At 55.2% G+C, this 18,542-nt stretch overlaps 1 protein-coding gene across 7 annotated transcripts; it reads left to right on the top strand.

Annotated features, from left to right (window-relative positions):
* The first annotated feature begins 1,095 nt into the window (after positions 1-1,095).
* On the top strand, positions 1,096-18,343 carry ZSCAN1 (zinc finger and SCAN domain containing 1). 7 transcript variants are annotated; one of them, XR_012126462.1, is made up of 10 exons: positions 1,119-1,277; positions 2,359-2,452; positions 2,590-2,670; positions 2,877-2,963; positions 4,132-4,598; positions 10,525-10,613; positions 12,760-12,859; positions 13,097-13,171; positions 13,367-16,246; positions 17,957-18,343. XR_012126462.1 is itself a non-coding variant. In XM_073225341.1 (9 exons), the coding sequence occupies exons 5-9, from the start codon at positions 4,229-4,231 to the stop codon at positions 14,170-14,172; spliced, it is 1,440 nt and encodes a 479-aa protein (XP_073081442.1). In that variant the 5' UTR covers positions 1,096-1,394; positions 2,359-2,452; positions 2,590-2,670; positions 2,877-2,963; positions 4,132-4,228; the 3' UTR covers positions 14,173-18,343. The 7 variants fall into 7 exon arrangements, 6 of the variants coding, with proteins under 6 accessions (XP_073081442.1, XP_073081439.1, XP_073081438.1 ...); XM_073225341.1 differs by having other exon boundaries at positions 1,096-1,394; positions 13,367-18,343; XM_073225338.1 differs by having other exon boundaries at positions 1,103-1,277; positions 2,359-2,459; positions 13,367-18,343.
* The last annotated feature ends 199 nt before the right edge of the window (positions 18,344-18,542 follow it).

Raw genomic sequence — 18,542 nt, 5'->3', positions numbered from 1 at the left:
TCATCTTCTAAGTTTCTTTTAAGCCACAAGAAAATGAGCCTGTTAACCTTAAAAATAAAACTTATCAGTCATTTTACTAAATTTTAGCAAAAATTAGTTTATTTAAGAATAGCAGAGAATTGCAATTTGAGATATGCAAGTGGGGCAAAACCATAGGCTAGTCCCACAAGAGAAACTTATGTTATTTTGTGGAGTGGGGTGATGTGAGGACACCGCCTCCTCGTTTCTCAACTCCTTCTTTGTAAGGTTTCCTGGAATCCAGCGGCCCCGCCGTCTTTAGCAAGGACTAGCTCTGTAGCCAGGCCTGGGGAACGGCTGATCTAAAGCACCTCCCTGTGCCTTAGCTGCTCGCCAAGCTTCCTCCTAAATATACTATTGGCACGCATTTATCTTAAAATATTATTTATCTGAAATGACAAACTTAACTAGGTATTGTCCGGTATTTTTGCTAAACTTGGCAATGCTACTCTGATACATATTAAAAATCACACTAAATATTTTAAAAAGTCTTTATAATAAATATGGGACACACCTATACTAAAACAGTGTTCAATGAATGTTATCCTGTACTTTTATTTAGTAAACCTGGCAATCCTACTACGGGACATAGTTACGCTGAAAATTAGTTTTACTAATAGATTTACATTAAAAAAATTTTTTAGTACAGTAAATGTGAAACACGCTAATACTAAAAAAACATTCACTGTTACCTGGAATTGAAGTCTAACTGGGCCTCATATATTTTATTTGCTAAATCTGGCAATGCTATTCTGGGACATATTATACTAAACAGACATTTAAAAAAATTTTTTTAAATGCTAAACATGAGACACACTTAGAGTAAAAAAAAAAAAGCAGCCCGTCGTTTAAATGGAACTTACTCATTTCGCCCGGCAGCTGCAGGTAAAAAGAGCGCCTAACCGTGGCGTCTGGAAGCCCTGCAGACGCTGCCCACCCTCCGCTCGGTTCTCGCAGCGCTCACAGCGCTCCTGGCACGGCGTGCCCGGTTGCCGTGGCGACAGAAGGCTCCGGGGCGGGGCAGAGGCGGGGGACACCTACCGGCAGCTTCCTATTGGCGCGCACCGCCCTTTGCGCCCTGCCCCCGTCAGTCAGTCCCGCGCGCGGCTACGCGGGGGGCCGATCGGCCCGCCCCTCGGAGCCAGCCCGCGGCGCGCGGGGTTCTGGGAGTCGTAGCGCGCCGGCGGCTGCTGGGTTGGCCCGCCAGCCGAGGCGGCGCCATGACCGAGCTGCGCTGGCCGGAGCGGAGTCCGCGCGCCGTGAGTCCGCCGCCCGTCCCTCGTCCGTCAGTGCGCCTGACAGCCTGGCCGGCCCCACGGAAGGGCCACTTGGCGGGCCGAGGGCGCCGGAGCCTGCGGGAGCTGGTCGGGGATCGCGTAGGAGGAAGCACGGGTGGAGATGAACACGGGCTCGGGCGGGGGGCGCAGCCCCAGGCCGGCGGCGGGGCCGAGCCGGGTCGGGAGGCCGACCAGAGATCCCCAGGTCCCGGGGATGAGGGAGACGGGCGAGCCTTCAGGCCACGCGGGTGCTGAGGTCCTGGGGGGCTGAGGTCGACGTGGGGGGGCGCCGAGGGCGTCCCTCCGCCAAGCCCCCGCCCCGATTGGCATCGCCCCATCAGAGTGGGGCAGAAAGCCCCTCCACCCGCATCTGAGCCCTCCGGACCCCAGCCGGCCCAGCCCTGCCTGCCCCTACCAGCCAGCAGCCCAGCACCCACTCCCCCCACCTGTTCCGCCGCCCCTGTCGCACTCCCTGTGTGCAGCCCTCCCACGCCTCACCCATTTGCCACCCACGTACCGCCCGCCCCGCCCCGGCGCTGTCCTGGGCTCTCAACCCCTGCTGGACCCCTCCCGCAGGCCCATTCATTTCCTCACCCCGCGAGTATCTCTACTGTCTTCGAAGTGTCCCGTGTCAGCGCCAAGTCATCGTCCACGCCCCGCCCTCCCGCCTGTTGGGACGTGGGGCCCCAGCTGCAGATCTCAGTACCCACTCCGGTGAACCTGGCCCTTCCACGTGGCTTCGAGCCTTCCAAGCGACCCTCAAGAGACCTCCCACAACATCCACCCAGGTCCCCCACAAAATGGACCTCTGGGACCCCAAGGCCACAGCGCCTCTTATGCCGACCCCAGATCCTCCTCCGTGGACCGTGACTCCCCTGCATCGGCCCAGGACCTATACTTACGGCTCCCTGCATGAGCCTGGGATCCCCCGTTTGTCCGGGGCCCCCACATGAGGACATCAGCCCTCACACGGGCCCAGACACACCTACGGGCCTCAGGTGCTTTCAGCCAGGTGCCCGCTTGACCCCCCCGCGCCCCATAAACTCAGCTTCTCCCCACTTAGACTTCACCCCAGGACCCTGGAGGGCGCCGAGGGGCTGCAGTTCTTCGCCCTGGAACTTGCCTGGGGCACGCGTCCCTGCGCACCGGAGGGAAGGGTAAGGGGTGAGAACCCGGAGCAACGGGCTGCCCAAACCGGGGGGCTGCCACGTGGGCACTTCTTCCTTTTACAAAAATACATACATCGAAGTGTTCCTGCAGCTCAAGGGTACTTTTTTGCCTGTGGTCCCAACAGGAATGACCAGCCTGTGAACTCCCAGTGAGGGTGCCGGCGACCAGGCGGAGGCTGCAAGACTGCCGGCAGGACGCAGCCCTCGTGAGTCGCCCTCGCCGCCCCGCGCACCTCTCCTCTCCCCCTGGTCGTGAAACGCGCGCACACGAACACAGGCCTTCTCCGGAGGCCCAAGAAGGAACACCCCACTGCTTTTCACTTGTCCTCTCACAAGCATTTTCCATGTCATTAAAAGCCCTTCCTAAGTATTTTTCTTTTTTTTTCTTTTTTCTTTTTTTGCCATGATGAAGTTCACACATGATCATACCATTTGAGGAGATTCAGAGAAGTCTGAAGAACACAAAGCGCTTGGTCGGCCATCCGAGACCTCTTTCCAGGTGGCCCTTTGCAGAACCCATGTCATTCTGAATCCCACTCTCCCCCCATACCTCACGTCTGTATGTCATGTCCGCTTCCCTTGAGCATGTTGTGATGTTACTGTATTTTGTCGTCGTCAGTACTCCATTGTGTGATGGGGCAGTAATTGATCCCTCCAAGCTGGACTCTTGGGCACCTTTGTTTTGAATCTTGGTGCCTAAATCTTTGTCCAAATTGCAGATAAATTCCATAGCATGCGAACTTCCGGAATGTTGATACTCAAGTCGCCACAGTGCTTTCCAGAAAGATCGTTCCAGTTCGTACTTTTCATCAGTGGATCGGCACAGAGCATGGTTGTTTAGAAACAAATTGCTGCCCCATTTTTATTTTTACAACTTGTAGTATTTTCTTAATATGTTCGCTATAGGAAGCTTGGAACATGTACAAAAGGCTATTTTTCATTGTTCTTCCCACTTTCCCTCCTGCCTTAAAAGTCTCCACTCCCCCTTGCCTGCCTCACAGCCTCCTTCCCAGCCCCAGCTTGGCAGGAAAAGCAAGAAAAATGGCATAGGTGGAGTAGGTGTCACTGCTGGGGTGCTTTAGAGCATATCCCACTTTTTCCATTTAAAGGGGATTTAAAATCCAGTTCCTTATCTCAAGTGCCCAGGAGCCACGTATCGCATCCATCCACCCAGCCTGCACTACCGTATTGGATGCACAGATGGCAAACGTTCCCAGCCTCATGGGAAGTTCTGCTGGACAGTGCTGGCTACTGCACCAGGGCAGGAAGTCCTGTTCCCCCAGCTCCCCAGGAAACTGTGTGTTGAATGAATGACTGAATGAGGCGCAGGTAGATGCGAAACTCAGTAAGGAAAGAAGATGCATTCAGGAAGGGATAAGGGTTAAGAACACAGCACAGTGAGGGCATGAAGGGATGAAGATGACTGTCCCTGCTGCGGTGACATCTGGGATGAACTCCAGGGAGGGGCTTGGGTGGGAGCAGCAGATGCTAAGGCCCTGGGGTGGCCAGTGACTTATCTTCAATGCAGTGTGAATGAGGTGAGAAGGACTCAAATCAGCTCCTTGTGATGCTAGAGGTCAGGACAAGGAGGTGAGGGGCTAAGGGGAGGCCTACAGCAGAAGCGCCTCTGCCTGATGTGGCCGATTTGCGCCTGCCCCTTTCTGCAGGCCTGATCGCTGACTGCAGCCACCTGCCGCCTTCTGGGTCAGCTGGAGCCGCTGGGACTGTCCTGGGAGCCAGCCCGCTCACCCACCGAGGCCGGAGATGCTCCCGCTGGCCAAAGCCCTCCTCTCCCCCAGAAGTCCCCAGCCCCCGGCCCCAAGTGAGCAGGACAGGGCTCCTCAGTCGGCCAGCCCCGGGGACACTGAGGCCTGGCGCCAGCGCTTCCGGCAGTTCCAGTACCGCGTGGCTGGGGGGCCGCACCGTGCGCTAGGCCAGCTCTGGATGCTGTGCCGCGGCTGGCTGCGGCCCGAGGCGCACTCCAAGGAGCAGATGCTGGAGCTGCTGGTGCTGGAGCAGTTCCTGGGCGCGCTGCCCAGCAAGATGAGGACCTGGGTACAGTCCCAGGGTCCCCGCACCTGCAGGGAGGCTGCTAGCCTGGTGGAGGACCTCACTCAGATGTCACAGCAGGAAGGTGAGGGGACAGGGACACCCCAAGAGCGAGCGGGTGCGGGGGGTGGGGGAGTAGGTGCCGAGTTTGGGTCCTGGCTCATGTCTCCGTGGCCCACTGCCCAAGGATCGTGCTTTGTTCTCCTTTGGGACTCAGAGTGTCTCATCCACCCAGCCGTGCTCCCACCCCACACCTGCTCCTCCCCGTTCCCCTCCCACCCAGCAGCACCCCAGGCCGTCCGAGCAAACCCTATGCCTGTACGTGCCCAACGCGCTCTGTCGCTCCATGCACCTGTGTTTGGTTCTTTTTACATAAATGTCACTGTACTGCACACCTATCTGCCTCACTTCTGTCGCTCCGTCGGTGATTAGAGATCCATGCATCTTACCATGTGTCCGTCTGGCCTGTGGCTTTGCATCTGTCTGCTCTCCCTCAGACGACGCCGGTTCCTCTCCGCACACGAGGGCTGTGGGCCACACTCTCCCTGGCCTGCGCCCTGTCCCGGTATTCTGGGGCCAGTTGTCCCCGCCTTGCACCTGGTCCCTGGGCCGCACACCAGTCCCAGAGACCCAAGACTAGGGGCCAAGGCAGATACCCTGCTCTACAGGTGTCACGAACGGGTGCCAGGGAAGCTCAGCAGACACAGGGGCCCAGGCAGCTTCGGGGCCCGGGGCGAATGTGCCCTGCCTCTCTCCCTCAGCTCTCCTTCCCCTGCACGGGCTTTGTCCTTTGCTCTCTTGCCCGTGAGCCCCGTGGAACTTCCATCCTCCCAGGGCCCAGTCCCATAGAACAGGGCCCTCTCTTTCCTAACGATGCCACAAGTGCAGGAACTGGACACTGGGAGGCCGGAGAGAAGCAGGCGGATGGCAGAGGCAGCTGAGGCAGCGCGGAGCTCCTGGGAGGAGTGCCAACGAGGGCATGAGGAGCAGGAAGGGACGCCAGGCAGGGGGCAAAGGCTAGGGGTGAGTGTGGCCATTTTGTGCGCAGGTGGCACCCTCCTGCTGCCTGTTAGCAACCAGTCTGGGGGTCACAGGCAGGATATTTTATCCCATCGGGCCTGGTCCCAGGCCCCCCCCACCGTGGGGTCAGGCCCCTCACAGCCGGAGGAGGCGCTCCCGGCCCTCAGATCAGGACAGAAAGCAGGGTCCCGCACTGCTCTCGGGAAGCCAGCGGGCGAGCTCGAGAAGCTCTACATGGTGCTTTGCAGGGCGAGGGCATAGGCTGCGTCAGAAGGTGCGGAGGCCCCACAGGGTCTCATTCCCAGGTCCCTGTGGCATCATGAAGACATGCAAGGCAGTAAAGGATAAAGTGACCCTGGAACTCACTGCTCCTGGGGCAAAGGTGCCAACGAGCATTTGCTTCTGGCCCTCGCTGGACCCAGACAGCCCACAGGGCCTCGAGCTCAGGAGGGCCCGGGCTGGCTGTCATGTTTTGCGGCCGCCCTCTGAAGTTCTCTACCATTTTCCTGCAAGGGGCCTGTATGTGCATTTTGCACGCAGCCATGTCCCGTCCTGCAGAGGGTGAGACAGTCAGGGCAGCAGGTGGCTGGGCCTGACAGGCACCCCCAGCTCCCGCGTAAGTTCCTGGAAGACAGGCAGGCAGCCAGGCTGTGTCTGCACGCAGGGGCCTCAGGACCGGGCTTCCTTTCATTCCTTGGAAGGGGAAGCTCCTGCAGGTGCTAAGCGGGGAAGGGCAGGATGAGACATGTGCTGAGGGAAGGGGCCCAGGGGCCTGGCGGGGCTGGGCCATGGACAGGGTGCCCAACACGCAGGCCGACTCTGACGGGAGGCTGGCTCTTGTCTGTCCTGCGGGCAGCTTCTCCAATTGCCCGGGTGCAAGCACAGGGTGAAGAGGACTGGACATTTCCACCCCCTAGGCTGGTGTCCGGAGAAACAGATGTGAACGCCACAGGTGTCTCCCCACCTGAGTCCGCGGGTGTGTGTCTCTCCCACTGGCCCAGCTGGGAGCTGGGTGCCGCCATGGTCGGGACTCGTGGTCATAGGTGGAGAGTGTGGCGAGAGCAAAAAGGAGAACCTGGGGCTCTGCTTCACTACGTGGTGTGTCTGGGGCTTCTTGGGTTCATTCTTCAGGCTAATTTAAAGCCCAAGCGCGGGAATTAAGGCATGAGAAGTAGGTTACGCATGTGGTCAGTCATAAAGGCTACCAGGGCTTTCCAAAGAGGGGTCCCCCAGGGTGGGGTGGTCACACCCTTGGCTGTGCTTGTGCTGGTAGCTGTGCCATACAGCTGGAAGACGTTCGTCACGCATGCATGGGTTTGAAATAGATGTTTTGGCGATTAAAAGTCTAATGCCAGGCGTGGCTCCCTGAGCCCCCCACATCCGCCATCCTGATCTCTGTCCAAACAGCAGCAGAGGGAACTGTCAGCCCCGCGCATGCCAGCCCTGCAGCGGGCCTGACCCCGACTGCCGCCCTGGCTGCTGGCACTCTGATCGCCCGCCTCCACGGCCTCTCCTCCCTCCAGCCGTGCGGCCTGGGCCCTCTCTGGATCCGGGGTAGCCAGTCATCATCAAGGCCTGGAGAGCCCGGCACACGGGCCCCAGCCCATGTGCTCCAGGTCCTCCCCTCCTTTCCCTGTCCTTTCCCTGCACGTCTGTTGTCTGCCCCGGGTTTACGTGAGCTGTGTGAGAGCACAAGTCTGCGTCCACCTCCAGGCACTTCCTGGCCATGGGCAGTGCCAGACATCCAGTGGGCACACAGCCAAAGGCCAAGGGGGAGGGGGAGGCGAGCCACAACAGCAGGAAGAACTGGGGTGGGGTGGGCACTTGGTCAGCACCCGGCATGGCTGGGATGTTGTGCGAGGTAAGGGTCCAACTTTATTCCTCTGCATGTGGATTACCAGCTGTCCCAGCACCGTTACTGAAGAGACTCTTCTTTACCTCACTGAATGTCATGGCGCGTTTGTGAAAAATCATTCAGCCATACCGGTGTGGGCTTTGTTCTAGACTCTGTTCCGTTCCTTCTTGCGTGTCTATCTTTAGGCCAGCGATGTAGCTTTGTAGTAAGTTTAGATATCAGGAGGGATGTGCCCTTCAATTTTGTTCTTTTGCTTCAAGATTGTTTGGGCTATTCTGGGTCTCTTGCAATTCCATATGAATTTTCAGATCAGCTTTTCCATTTCTGCAAAAAGAGAAGAAAAGGCAGTTAGGGTATGAGGGATTGAACCAGATCTATAGACAGGTCCTACCTACATCACTTTGGGTAGTGTTGCCATCTTAACAATATCAAGTCTTCCAATCCATGAACACAGATTATCTTTCCATTTATTTAGGTTTTTAAAAATTATTTTCATTGCATCTCCCTGGCTAAATTTATTCCTAAGTATTCTATTTTTTTAATTCTGTAAGTAGAATTCACCCTTTTTATTATACATGGAATTTTCTTAGTTTCCTTTTTGGATTGCTCATCACTATTTTATAGAAATATAATTGATTTTTATGTGTTGATACTGTGTCCTGCAACTTTGCTGAATTCATTTATTGGCTCATTAGCGTCTGTGAACAGAGATAGTTTTTCTTCTTCCTTTCCAGTTTGGATGCCTTTTATTTCTTTTTCTTGCCTAATTGCTCCGGCTAGAATTTCCAGGATAATGTTGCATAAAAGTGATAAAAGCATACATCCTTGCCTTGTTCCTGATTAGGGGGTAAGCTTTCTGTTCTCACAATTAAGATGTTTACTATAACTTTTTCAGTAATTAGCCTTATCAGGTTGAGGAAATTTCCTTTTATTTATAATTTACTGAATGTTTTTGTCATGAGAGGGCACTGGATTATGTCAAATGCTCTTTCGGTGTCAATTGAGATGATCACTGGCCTATTAACATGGTACATTATGATGGCGGGGTTCTTGTTTGCGGAGTCGAAGAAGGAACCTCGCAAACACCCAAGGTAGGAGAGCCAGGGAGACTTTCATTGAGAGATACAGTGGCTCGCACCTGGAAGGGACAGGAGAGTCCGTGGGGCGCTGTCCAGGGGATTTATACGCAGTTGACAGACAAAGAGCTAGGGATGCAGACCCATCAAATGGTCTCTAACTGTTTATCTTTGAAGAGACACTAAGTTTCTTATCAGTTTTCAGTAGTATTTTGCAGAGTTATTGTAAGAAATTTACTGCACTGATTCTTTCCCAGAATAGCAGTTTCTTGGTTTGGGAGCTTATCAACCAAGGCTGCCTGTCCCGCTCTCAAGGTGGGCTGAGTTATTGTCTGCTTGTTAAATAATAAGTTAGGAATCTTACTTCTTAACTTCTTGGGTGTTAAAATGCAGTCTCATCTTTAAGGCGGAATCCTCCCTGCCCTTCCCCATGTTGTTTGCGGCTCGGCCTGCCTGCTCTATTAATTGCCCAGGTTGTATATGACTTGGTTAGGGGCTGGAGGAGGAGAAGCAGCATCTGGGCAAAGTTAAAGATAAGCCGGGCCTTTCAGCAGCTAAAGTAAATCTTACAATAGCCTCATTTCATTGACACAATGAAGACACGGGCTATGCTGAGGTATTTTCTTATCTGGGGGATGTTCAAACATTCCAGGCTGGGTTATTCCTGGCTTTTTAGTTTTAACTAATCTCACTGAAGAATGCTTATACTCCTAGTTTGATATTTTACTTTAGAGAATTAATGTGACTCTGACTTCGCTTAATTGTTTAATGCGGAGTTTTTCAGGGGTCTTTTTCTAGAGGCCCTCACCCTACTCTGACTACATCCACGGTCCCCGTCTCAATTACATAGCTTGATCTTCATATGTTGAACCACATGACAGTTTGACTACGTGTCTCAGTGTAGAGCTCTTTCAGTTTGGACTTTATTCAGCTTCTTGAATGTGTAGGTTCACGTATTTCATCTATTTTTGGAAGTTTCCGGCCATTATTTCTTCAATATTTTCTGCCCCTCTTCCTGTCCTCTCCTTCTGGGATTCCCATTATATGTCTATTGGCATGTTTTATGGTGTCTTGTAGGTCCCTTAGGCACAGTTCATCTTTCTGCCTTCTTTTCTCTTTCTGCTCCTCAGACTGTATAGTTTTAACTGATCTATCTCCAAGTTTACCATTCCTTTCCTCTGTCTGCTTAAACCTGATCTTAAACCCCTCTAGTCAATTTTTCATTTCAGTTGTTCTTTCCTGCTCCAGAATTTCTATTTGGTTTCTTTCTATGATTTCTGTCTCTTTATTGATAATCCTCTATTTGTTGAGAACATCATTCTCCTGGTTTCCATTAGCACTTTGTTCATGTATTCCTTTAATTCTTTGTGCTTAAAACAGTTGATTTAAAGCCTTTGTTTAGTAAGTCCAATGTCTGGACTTCCTTGGGGACGATTTCTGGGAGTTACTTTTTTCCCATGAATGAACCATAGTTTCTTAGGTCTTTGCATTACTCTTAATTTGTTGGAACCTGGACATTTTGAATATTTGGCATATTTGAATATTTGTTTTTAAAGCAATAACACATCATGGAGTTCGCTGCAGCCCCAGTGCACATCTCCACATTCCTGTTTCCCCTGCAGTGCTTCAACCACTGTTGCTGCCTGACAGCTTTCCCTCTGGGGAGACTCCAGCATGTCTTTGAACACTTTCTGGTTGGGGCATGAGCTCCTGTTCAGGCTTGCCTTGTTACTTAGCGCTGCAGTGAATGTGCTTGCGGCTCTCTCAGGGACAGACGTGGGCATGGAGTGCTGGGTGAGAAGACCTGTCCTTGGCTGCCCTGGGCGTCACCACAAGCTCAGGCATGGCAGCCGCGGGAGGGTCTGGAGCAGGTGGGTGGGACCACATTTATAAGCTTGATGGAAAGACAGAAGCAGTAGCCACCATCGCTCTTGCCTCAGCGTCACTGGGGGTCTTCAGAGATGCTCCTGGGACGTGTTCCCCTCCCTGCGAAGGGCATCAGGGGAGTTGGGGGCTCTGGGTTGCTCAAGCCTTTCTCACCATTCCTTTCTCCCACCCAGTTTTGGTATCTCTCACCAATCACCAGGATGGGAGCATCAGCGAAGAAGAAGACAGGAAGAACATAAGGTCCTACAAAGACTCATCCCAGGTGAGCCCAGGACCCCTGGCTCCATGCTCCTGTACTCCCTGGACATAACCATGTGTCCCTTCCTGTGACAGGCTCAAGGACATCCCATCCACTCACTGGGCAAGATTGTCCCCAACACTCCCAGGAAACCTGAGCTTAGGTCTCTCACCTGTTCCATGAATCCCAAAACTACCTGGGGACTCAATGCTGGGCAAAATACAGTAAATCCAGATGTGCTATGTTGCAGACCTCACAGACTTGCCATTTTTGTCTCCCTCTACCCAGGCCCTCTGCCAGCCCTTCACCAGGCACCAGGTGGTGAGGTCCCTGTTATGTGTAACCCATAACCTGATGCTGGGTATAGGGAAAGATTTCCAAATGCTGCCACACGAGCTTGGGTACCCCACCTGGCCCCTGTTCATTCACAGTATGAGAATCTCTAGCAGTCTTTTTTCAGAGAAATCTGTGGATTCTTGGAGGGGACTAGGAAAGAGATGCTGAGAGGGCATTCCCAGCAGCAAGCTGTTCATGCAAAGGGCCCAGGGTGAAAGGGGCGTGTCAGGAACCAAGTGGAACGTGGTGTGGCTGCAGCCCCAGGAGAGATGAGCCCTCAGAAAGGACTGGAGTGATTAAAGTGATTAAAACCAGGGTCAGGCCATATGCTAATAGTGAATCACAAAAGAAACAAAAACCAAGCCACCCTCCCTTCCCTCTGGCACCAAGCATAGGTCCACACCGTGTTCTCTTCACCTCCCATCACTATGTCCTCTTCTTTCCTCAGACCACAGGCCTCTTAATTGCCCACTAATCTGTCCTTACCTCAAATGCTAACTCCCAATCCCTGCCCTGCTGGGACCACCATCCTGGGCACACACCCAACAGCCTGGTGTCCCAGGGCTGCCCCACCTCTCAGACAGGGTCACACAGCTTCCCTCATTCACGACCAGTGGTGCCACCTTCCCCTCCCAAGCCCCTCCACACCATGTGGCTACAGCTTCGAAGCATCTTTGCCTTCCTTTTGTTTTCTGTGTCTGTGCTCAGAAAGAAAAAGGACAGGAGTCATGTACTTCCATTTGCAAAATGAGAATGTTCCAATGAGCACGTGTAAAGATGCTGACATCACCAGCCATCAGGAAAATGCTGTGGTGAAACATCACTACACACCTACTGGAATGGCTGAAATTAAAAAGAGGGGCCACTCCAGGTGCTGGTAGGAATGCAAAGTAGTGGAACCAATCTGGAAAATGGTTTTGCAACTTCTTATAAAGTTAAATACATATATAACACATGACCCGGAAATTTCACTCCTGAACATTTCCCCAAATGAAACAATAACTTACATTCTCACAGGAGACTGTACCCAAATGTTCATAGCAGTTTTGTTGCAATAGAAAAACTAATGGACCCACATGTCCACGCGAAGGATAAGCAGATTGTTTATTTTGCACACCAGGGAATATCACCCTGGCAATATAAAGAAAAAAACTTTGGCATTATGCTGCCAAAAAAACAACTTCAAAAGGTTACATACTGTGCAGGTCCACTCCCATGACATTCTTGAACAGACAAAACTATAGCCACGGAGAACAGACCAGTGGTTTACAGGCAAGAGTTACATACAGGTGGAGGAAGGGGTGACTTATACAGGGGTGACATGAGGGAGTTTTTCCCAGGACAGTGGAACTGTTCTGTGTCTTGATAGGCACTTTTAGGAATCTATACATGTGTTAAAATTATTAGACCTGTACAAGCACACACATCACTTTTACTATAATTAATTATGCCTCTGATAATCATAAAAGAAAGGTAAGCCATTGTTCTAAAAACAGCAAAAAACAATCACTCAGAGTCAGTCCCTGGCCGTTGGGGGACCCCCACCTTAAGAACCGTCACTGTAAAGGGTAAGCCTCCTCTTGGTCACTGCAGAGGCCCTCCGGGGACGTCATGCGTCTGAAGTTCAGACCAGTCTTGGGTTTGAAAGCCCCCAGTCCGAGAGCTGTTCTCACGTGCAGGATAAACTCCTACCGAGTACTGCTTACGGGTTTGGCGGCCTTAATTTCGGGGCTGCTGTATTTCTGACAGGCCATGCCATCCCTCTGCTGCGCTGGGGCACCGGGTGGGCCGCTCTCCGGGCAGCTGCTGAGCAGGGCTGTGTTTGCCGTTGCAGGCGTCAGAGCTGGGGCCCCAGGAGGGCGCGTGGCTGCCGCCTGCCCAGCCCCGGCGGAGCCCTCACACCGGGGCCGCGGCCGAGCCATCGGGCCCACTGGGTGAGTGTCTGCCTTCCTGCGGGGTCCCCGGCAGCTGGGAATAAACGGGTGGGGCCCGGCTCGGGGTTGGGGACCCACCTACGGCCACAGACTTTGCTAATTGTGGCGCTGGGAGGCTTCGCTGGTGAACCCCACACCTCCCCCGGACACTGTGCACCCCAACTGTGGGGACTGAGAGCTGGGGACCCCCTGGGGCCCTCCCAAACAGCCGCTCATGCGTGTCCATCCTTCGGCCAGGGCTTCGGCCTCCCAGCGTGAAGGCAGACCGGCTGAGGGCGCAGGGGCACGGGGTCCCCGCAGGGGCCGACCCAGGTGAGGACGAGGGGCCGCGGGCTGTGGCGTCTGCACCCCCACCCCACATGCCTTCATCTTGAGGAAGGAAAGGGCGAGAGCACGGAGGCTGCCCTGAGCACCGGCAGCCGACGGCCGAGGGGGTCCCCGGGAGATGCGCGGGGCGTGGCTTCCCGCCCGTCCTTCACTGGAGACCCTTCTCCCTCACCCCCCCAGGCCCGAGCCACTCGCCTCTGAAGCCTGGTGTCTGGGATGACCCGCCCTGTGCGCGGGTCGGGGACACGGCCCTGCGGAATGGGCAGTGCCTCCCCGGGCAGGCCCAGGACCAGCAGGCAGAAGGGGCTGCCCCCGGGGCCCCTGCGCTTCAGGGCCTTGCGGGCGAACGGCGGGCTCCGGAGGGGTCCCCGCCCCCGAGACCCCAGCGCAACGGGGTCGCAGGCCCCACCGTCCCGGGCGCTCGGGGCGGCCGTCCCCGGAAGAGGCGTGGGGACGGGGACGCGGGCGGCGCCCACAGCCTCCTCGAGCGCTCCGAAGCCCTCCCTGAGGACGCCGCGGGCGGGCCGGCGGGCCCCCGCCCAGGGCGCTGCGAGCTGCCGCGGGGCCCCCCGGGGGCGCAGCCCTTCGCCTGCGCCACGTGCGGGCAGGGCTTCACGTGGGTCACGCCCTTCATGGAGCACCAGGAGAGCCACGTCGGGGAGGGCAAGGCCTTCCTGCGCGCCGCCGCCCTGCAGGAGCACAGCAAGAGGCACCTGCGGGCGCCGCCCCGGAGGAGGGGGCGCCAGGCCCGGAGCCGGGGCCGCGGGGCGCCCTCCCCGCCCGCGGCGCCGCTGGCCGCTCCCCAGGGAACCGCGGATGGCGCCCAGGGGCAGCGGGGCGCCGGCGCTGCGCAGCCCCCCGAGCAGGACCCCCGGGCCCCGGCCACCGCGAGCCCCGAGCGGCCGTTCCAGTGCAGCGTCTGCGGGAAGGCCTTCCCCTGGATGGTGCACCTCATGGACCACCAGAAGCTCCACGCGGCCCCGTGACGCGCGGCAGTGGCCGCCCGGGTCCCCGGGGAGCTGACGGGCCCCGCCCGCACGGCCCGACCCCCCCGCTCGGGGTCGGGGTGACGGCGACGCGCCCGCGCAGCCCTCCGCTCACCAGCTGTGCGCCGTGATTTGCACGTTTCTGGAGCAAAGCGCAGCCTCGTCAGGTTCCTGCCCCGAAGCCTTCCCAGGAGCCGCGCTTCGTCGGAGCGCGCGCCTGGGTCCCGCGCGGGCCGCAGGGTCCCGGGTTCCCCGGCGCCTCCCACGGCCCCGGGCGGGCGCGGGCGTGAACCCCCCGCGTGAACCCAGACGGGGCTTTGCTGCCGGGCGTTTCCGCCCTACCCTTTCTCCTCCTTTGCCACTGGTTTCCCTCTTTTACGGTAAAATTTGCCGTTTTTAACTCCTTTAAAATGCCCGTTCAGGGGCTCTGGGTCCACGCACGGCGGTGTGCGGCCACGGCCACGGGCATTCCCTTCGCCCCGCATGGGACCCGTCCCCGCCCGAGCCCCGACTCCCCTGATCTGCTTCTGCCTCCGTAGATTTTAGGTCTGACCGAAACAGACCCGCTCGCATATTTTGTTTGCTCGCACAATGGTTTTTGGGTTTTTTTTTATATCGACGCCAACATTTTTTCAAACCACAGATGTTACCCCAAACTCTGGCTTTTTGGTCGCCCTGGATTTCCAGGCGCCTCCGTTCGCCCCGCGCTGCTGGGCGTAGCCTGCGACCGCCTGGATTCAGCTTTCCACTCGTCCCACCCCATCCCACTGCACAGCAATTGCTCCCATGCAAACGGAAGTTTCACAACTTTTTTTTTTTCTTTGCAACTTCGCGTGGAAACAGTGTTAGGTTGACTCTGTGTCTGTAAGCAGAAACCTCCTTTGAATCATCTGTAAGTCGCCTTTCGACTCAAAAAGCCTTTGGACATGCCCATCCCAACCCGCTGCTGCTGCTCCACCAAGCTGCCTCCTGCACCCCACTTGTGGCCTGTCCCCTGGCACCCCTCTGGGCTGTGCAGGGCCCTCCGCTGCCTTCGCACTACTCGCCGCTTGCCTTCTTGGAACTGGAGCTCCGGGCCTCGCTTCTCGGCTCCCTCCCCAATCCCGGCGTATCCTTGCAGCCCCTAGTGGGGGCTTCTGGCGCTGCCCCGTGCCTGAACCTGGTGGCCTGCACCTCCACTCTCGTCCTGCTGGGGCAGAGCTCAGGCGGCAACCTGGGCTCTTGGCCCCACCGTCAGCCCCCGTGCCTGCGGGTACAGCACGCCTGATGGCCGGGCTCAGAGGCGACAGCAGGCTATACGGACCCAGAACACTGAGCGTCCCCACTTGCGGGGAAGGGCCAGGGGCTCAGCCCATGCAGTTTTCATCCCAATCCCATAAACCAGTGGCACATTCAAGGGCTCTGCTGGTTGGAGCAGGATTGCAAGAGGGAGTGGGTGCTACCGCCCACAGGGTGTCCGCCAGGCCCCACTGAGAACCCGGACCTGGCCCCTCGTTGCCCCCGCCTCCAGCCATCCTTGTGCTCACAGCTGAAACCACCAGGATGGGGTTTTCCAGAGATGTCTGCCTGGGCATCCCATGGACCAACAGCCCTTCTGAGACACCTGCTTGGCACCCCTCCGTCTCCAGCTGAGCTTGTCCAAAAGAACTCATCTCCTTCTGGAAAAGAAAACCAACTGCCTCCCCTCTGGGGTTCCCTCCACCCTCCAAGGCCCCAGGATCCCCGACGACACCCTGTTCTTGTCTCTCCTCTGCACTCTCCCACTGCAGACTTCCAATCTCTCTTCTCTTCTTTCCTTCATGCTTGGATGTCTGCAGCTGCCCGTTCGGAGCCCATCCACTGCCAGCAGCCGGCAGGGCCACTCACTTGGAAGCCCAGACACTGTAGCGACAGAAAGCCCAGCAGCCCAGCTCTCTCCAGCTGCTTACTGCTTGGTAGCCCCCAGCCTGTTCCCACTGAACTCCCACCCCAGGCCTCCTCACCGCCTCCAGCACAACCTCCTCTGCCCAGAACAGGCTTCTCTGCAGTGCTATACTGCACCCAGCCCCAAGCCATCCTTTGCCAGGGAGGATGGGTGAGTGGCCCCTGCTAAGACACCATCACAGGGCTGCAGTTACCAGCCAGGGGAGCCTTACCTGGACCTCCAAAGAGGTGGGGTGGTTGCACCAGGGAAGCCCACATTCACTGCTCTCTGCCTAGGCTGACACAGGTGGGAATCAGGTCCAGGGTCCTGGGCCTAGAGAGCCACTCCTCCAGTTCACCAAGGCCACCAGACTGAGTTCTTTGTCCAGCCTGTCCAGTCCCAAGACGCTGCCCATGCTGGGACAGAGCACCAGCCCCTCTCCTTTTTCTGCTCACTGCATGCATATTTTGCTCACCCAGTGCCTTCCTCCCCCAGCATCCCCTGAAAGACCCCAAACACCTGCTGAGAGGGACACTTTCTGGCCTCACTGCTAGTCCTCCAGCTCTTGTCTCAGAGCAGCTCCTGGGCCTGGGCCTGGGTGCTGCAGTGTAGCCGGAACCCTCATCTGACGCTCCAGAGGACCGGAGCCCTGGAAGTCACCTTCCTCCCCATACCAGCCAGCGCCTTTGGGGTCAGAAGAAGGCAGGGCACTACAAAGCTCTGAGGCTCCTGAAATGATTTAAAAAAAAAGAAAAAAGGAAGAAATGCACCCATAGGGCTATACAAACATTGTAGAATATTTCCATGTATATTTGAACAAATTAGCTTTAACAAAAATGCAGTTTGCTATCCACATGATTATAGAATTCCTTGAAGCTACTCTAATTTCTAATGCAACTGCTCCTGGTGAGGTCCTGTTACAGCCACTTGGAGGTGACTTCTGTGGTTGGAGGAAGCCAAAATTGGGCTGAGAAGTGTCCAGCAGTGGTTGTCACATAGTCAGGAGGGGTGACAGCAGTCAAGAGGTAGCCTTCAGCAGACCTTATTTTGACGCAGTGTTTGTAACCCCTTAAATTCTATGCCAGCTTTTTGAAATCAAGAGATATCACACGTAAATCCACATCTTTGGTTTCTCTTGACAAATCCAGACCTGGGACACTGGGCTTACCTGTCCACATGGTACCACTTGGCTGGAGGCCAGCCCTGCAGGCATTTATTTGTGAAAGTTGGTGGGAAAAACCAAGGATTAGGCCAGAGGGGCAAGTCCCAAAGGTGGTGGCCAGGGCAACCCGGCCCAACATTAGGGTGTCCTCCTGGGTGCTGTATGGCAGCACCACAGCCCATCTACAGGACTCTGCCTGGAACTTTTGTGAAAAGACTTCATCATGAGACGTGTGTTCATACCTCTTGATTCATAAAAGGAAACTGGAGAGCATGTAGAGAGTACACATTTTGTGGAAGAAAAGTTAACGGAAAAAAATGAAGCTTTTTTTTTGTATTGGGGTTTGTGGGTGAGGGAACTGATAATTGATATTTTATGTATATTTTAAAGCTTTTGTATTGCAGTAGAGTGAAAAGCAGGCAGGATCTCAGTACAACAATCACAACTATGGACCTTCAGTCTTTGAATGCACAGAACACCTGTAAAGAAAAGCCAATACTGCTTGCCTTTGCTTTGTTTACATCAGTGCATTCTGATTCTGAGCCATCCATCCTATCTTTTCATCATAACCACTGTTTTAGGGGTTATGAAATTTTAAGCTTTTTACTCGCATGTGAACCAGCTAAATATTTTTAAGTGTCTCTGTATTTGTAAAGAAAACGTAACCAGGTAGGTATTTTCCCTTACATAAGACTTGTTATTGTGGTCTCTGTTTTCAGAGTCAGCGCTGTTTCAAATAGTTGTTTCAGTCAAAGAAAAAGATGCTCTTGTCTTGAAACATTTTCTCAGCCTCAAATCCAGCCCGGAAGCCCTGACAGGTGGGAATCATCAGCCCTTTCTTAAAAGGGCAAATGCACATGGCCCAGCCTCTGTTAAGATTGGTCCCACTCACTGCTCCACGGATTCCACGTCCATTAGTGAACGTCAGTCCTGCCGGGGCAGGGCGGTGAAGGTGGGCACGCGAGGGCTGCGGCTCCTGGGCCTGGCAAACTTGAGTTGGGAATCTCAGTGGATGTTTTTGTTTTAACTGTGTGTGCGCGCGCGCGCGTGAGGTTTTGTAAACACCGATTTGGTTCACAATAAAGTTTACGGTATAGTTCCCAATATGAAAGCTGCATGTCGGTGTTCCAGGGAACTCACCTGGATGCCCACAATACCCTCCTCACCGGCCTCTGCCTCTCTCCCACCACCGCGGCTCCCAGGATCCCTCCACTGCCTCTGCTCCACGTGCCCCCAAGGACTCTCTCTGACCTTTGTCTACACCAGTCCCCCAATCAGTCCCCAGTTGTTAGAGCGCGGAAATCA

The sequence above is a fragment of the Manis javanica genome, chromosome 17 (assembly GCF_040802235.1).
Source record: "Manis javanica isolate MJ-LG chromosome 17, MJ_LKY, whole genome shotgun sequence".
Classification (NCBI taxonomy): Eukaryota; Metazoa; Chordata; class Mammalia; order Pholidota; family Manidae; genus Manis; species Manis javanica.
The sequence above is the reverse complement of the archived record's forward strand: the minus strand, read 5'-3'. Positions and strand labels throughout refer to the sequence as shown.

Coding starts and splice junctions, on each gene's coding strand:
- ZSCAN1 (XM_073225341.1), top strand. CDS start 4,229: ATGCTCCCGCTGGCCAAAGCCCTCCTCTCCCCCAGAAGTCCCCAGCCC. Junction 4,599..10,524: donor TCAGATGTCACAGCAGGAAG/GTGAGGGGACAG, acceptor TCTCCCACCCAG/TTTTGGTATCTCTCACCAAT. Junction 12,860..13,096: donor CGAGCCATCGGGCCCACTGG/GTGAGTGTCTGC, acceptor TCCTTCGGCCAG/GGCTTCGGCCTCCCAGCGTG.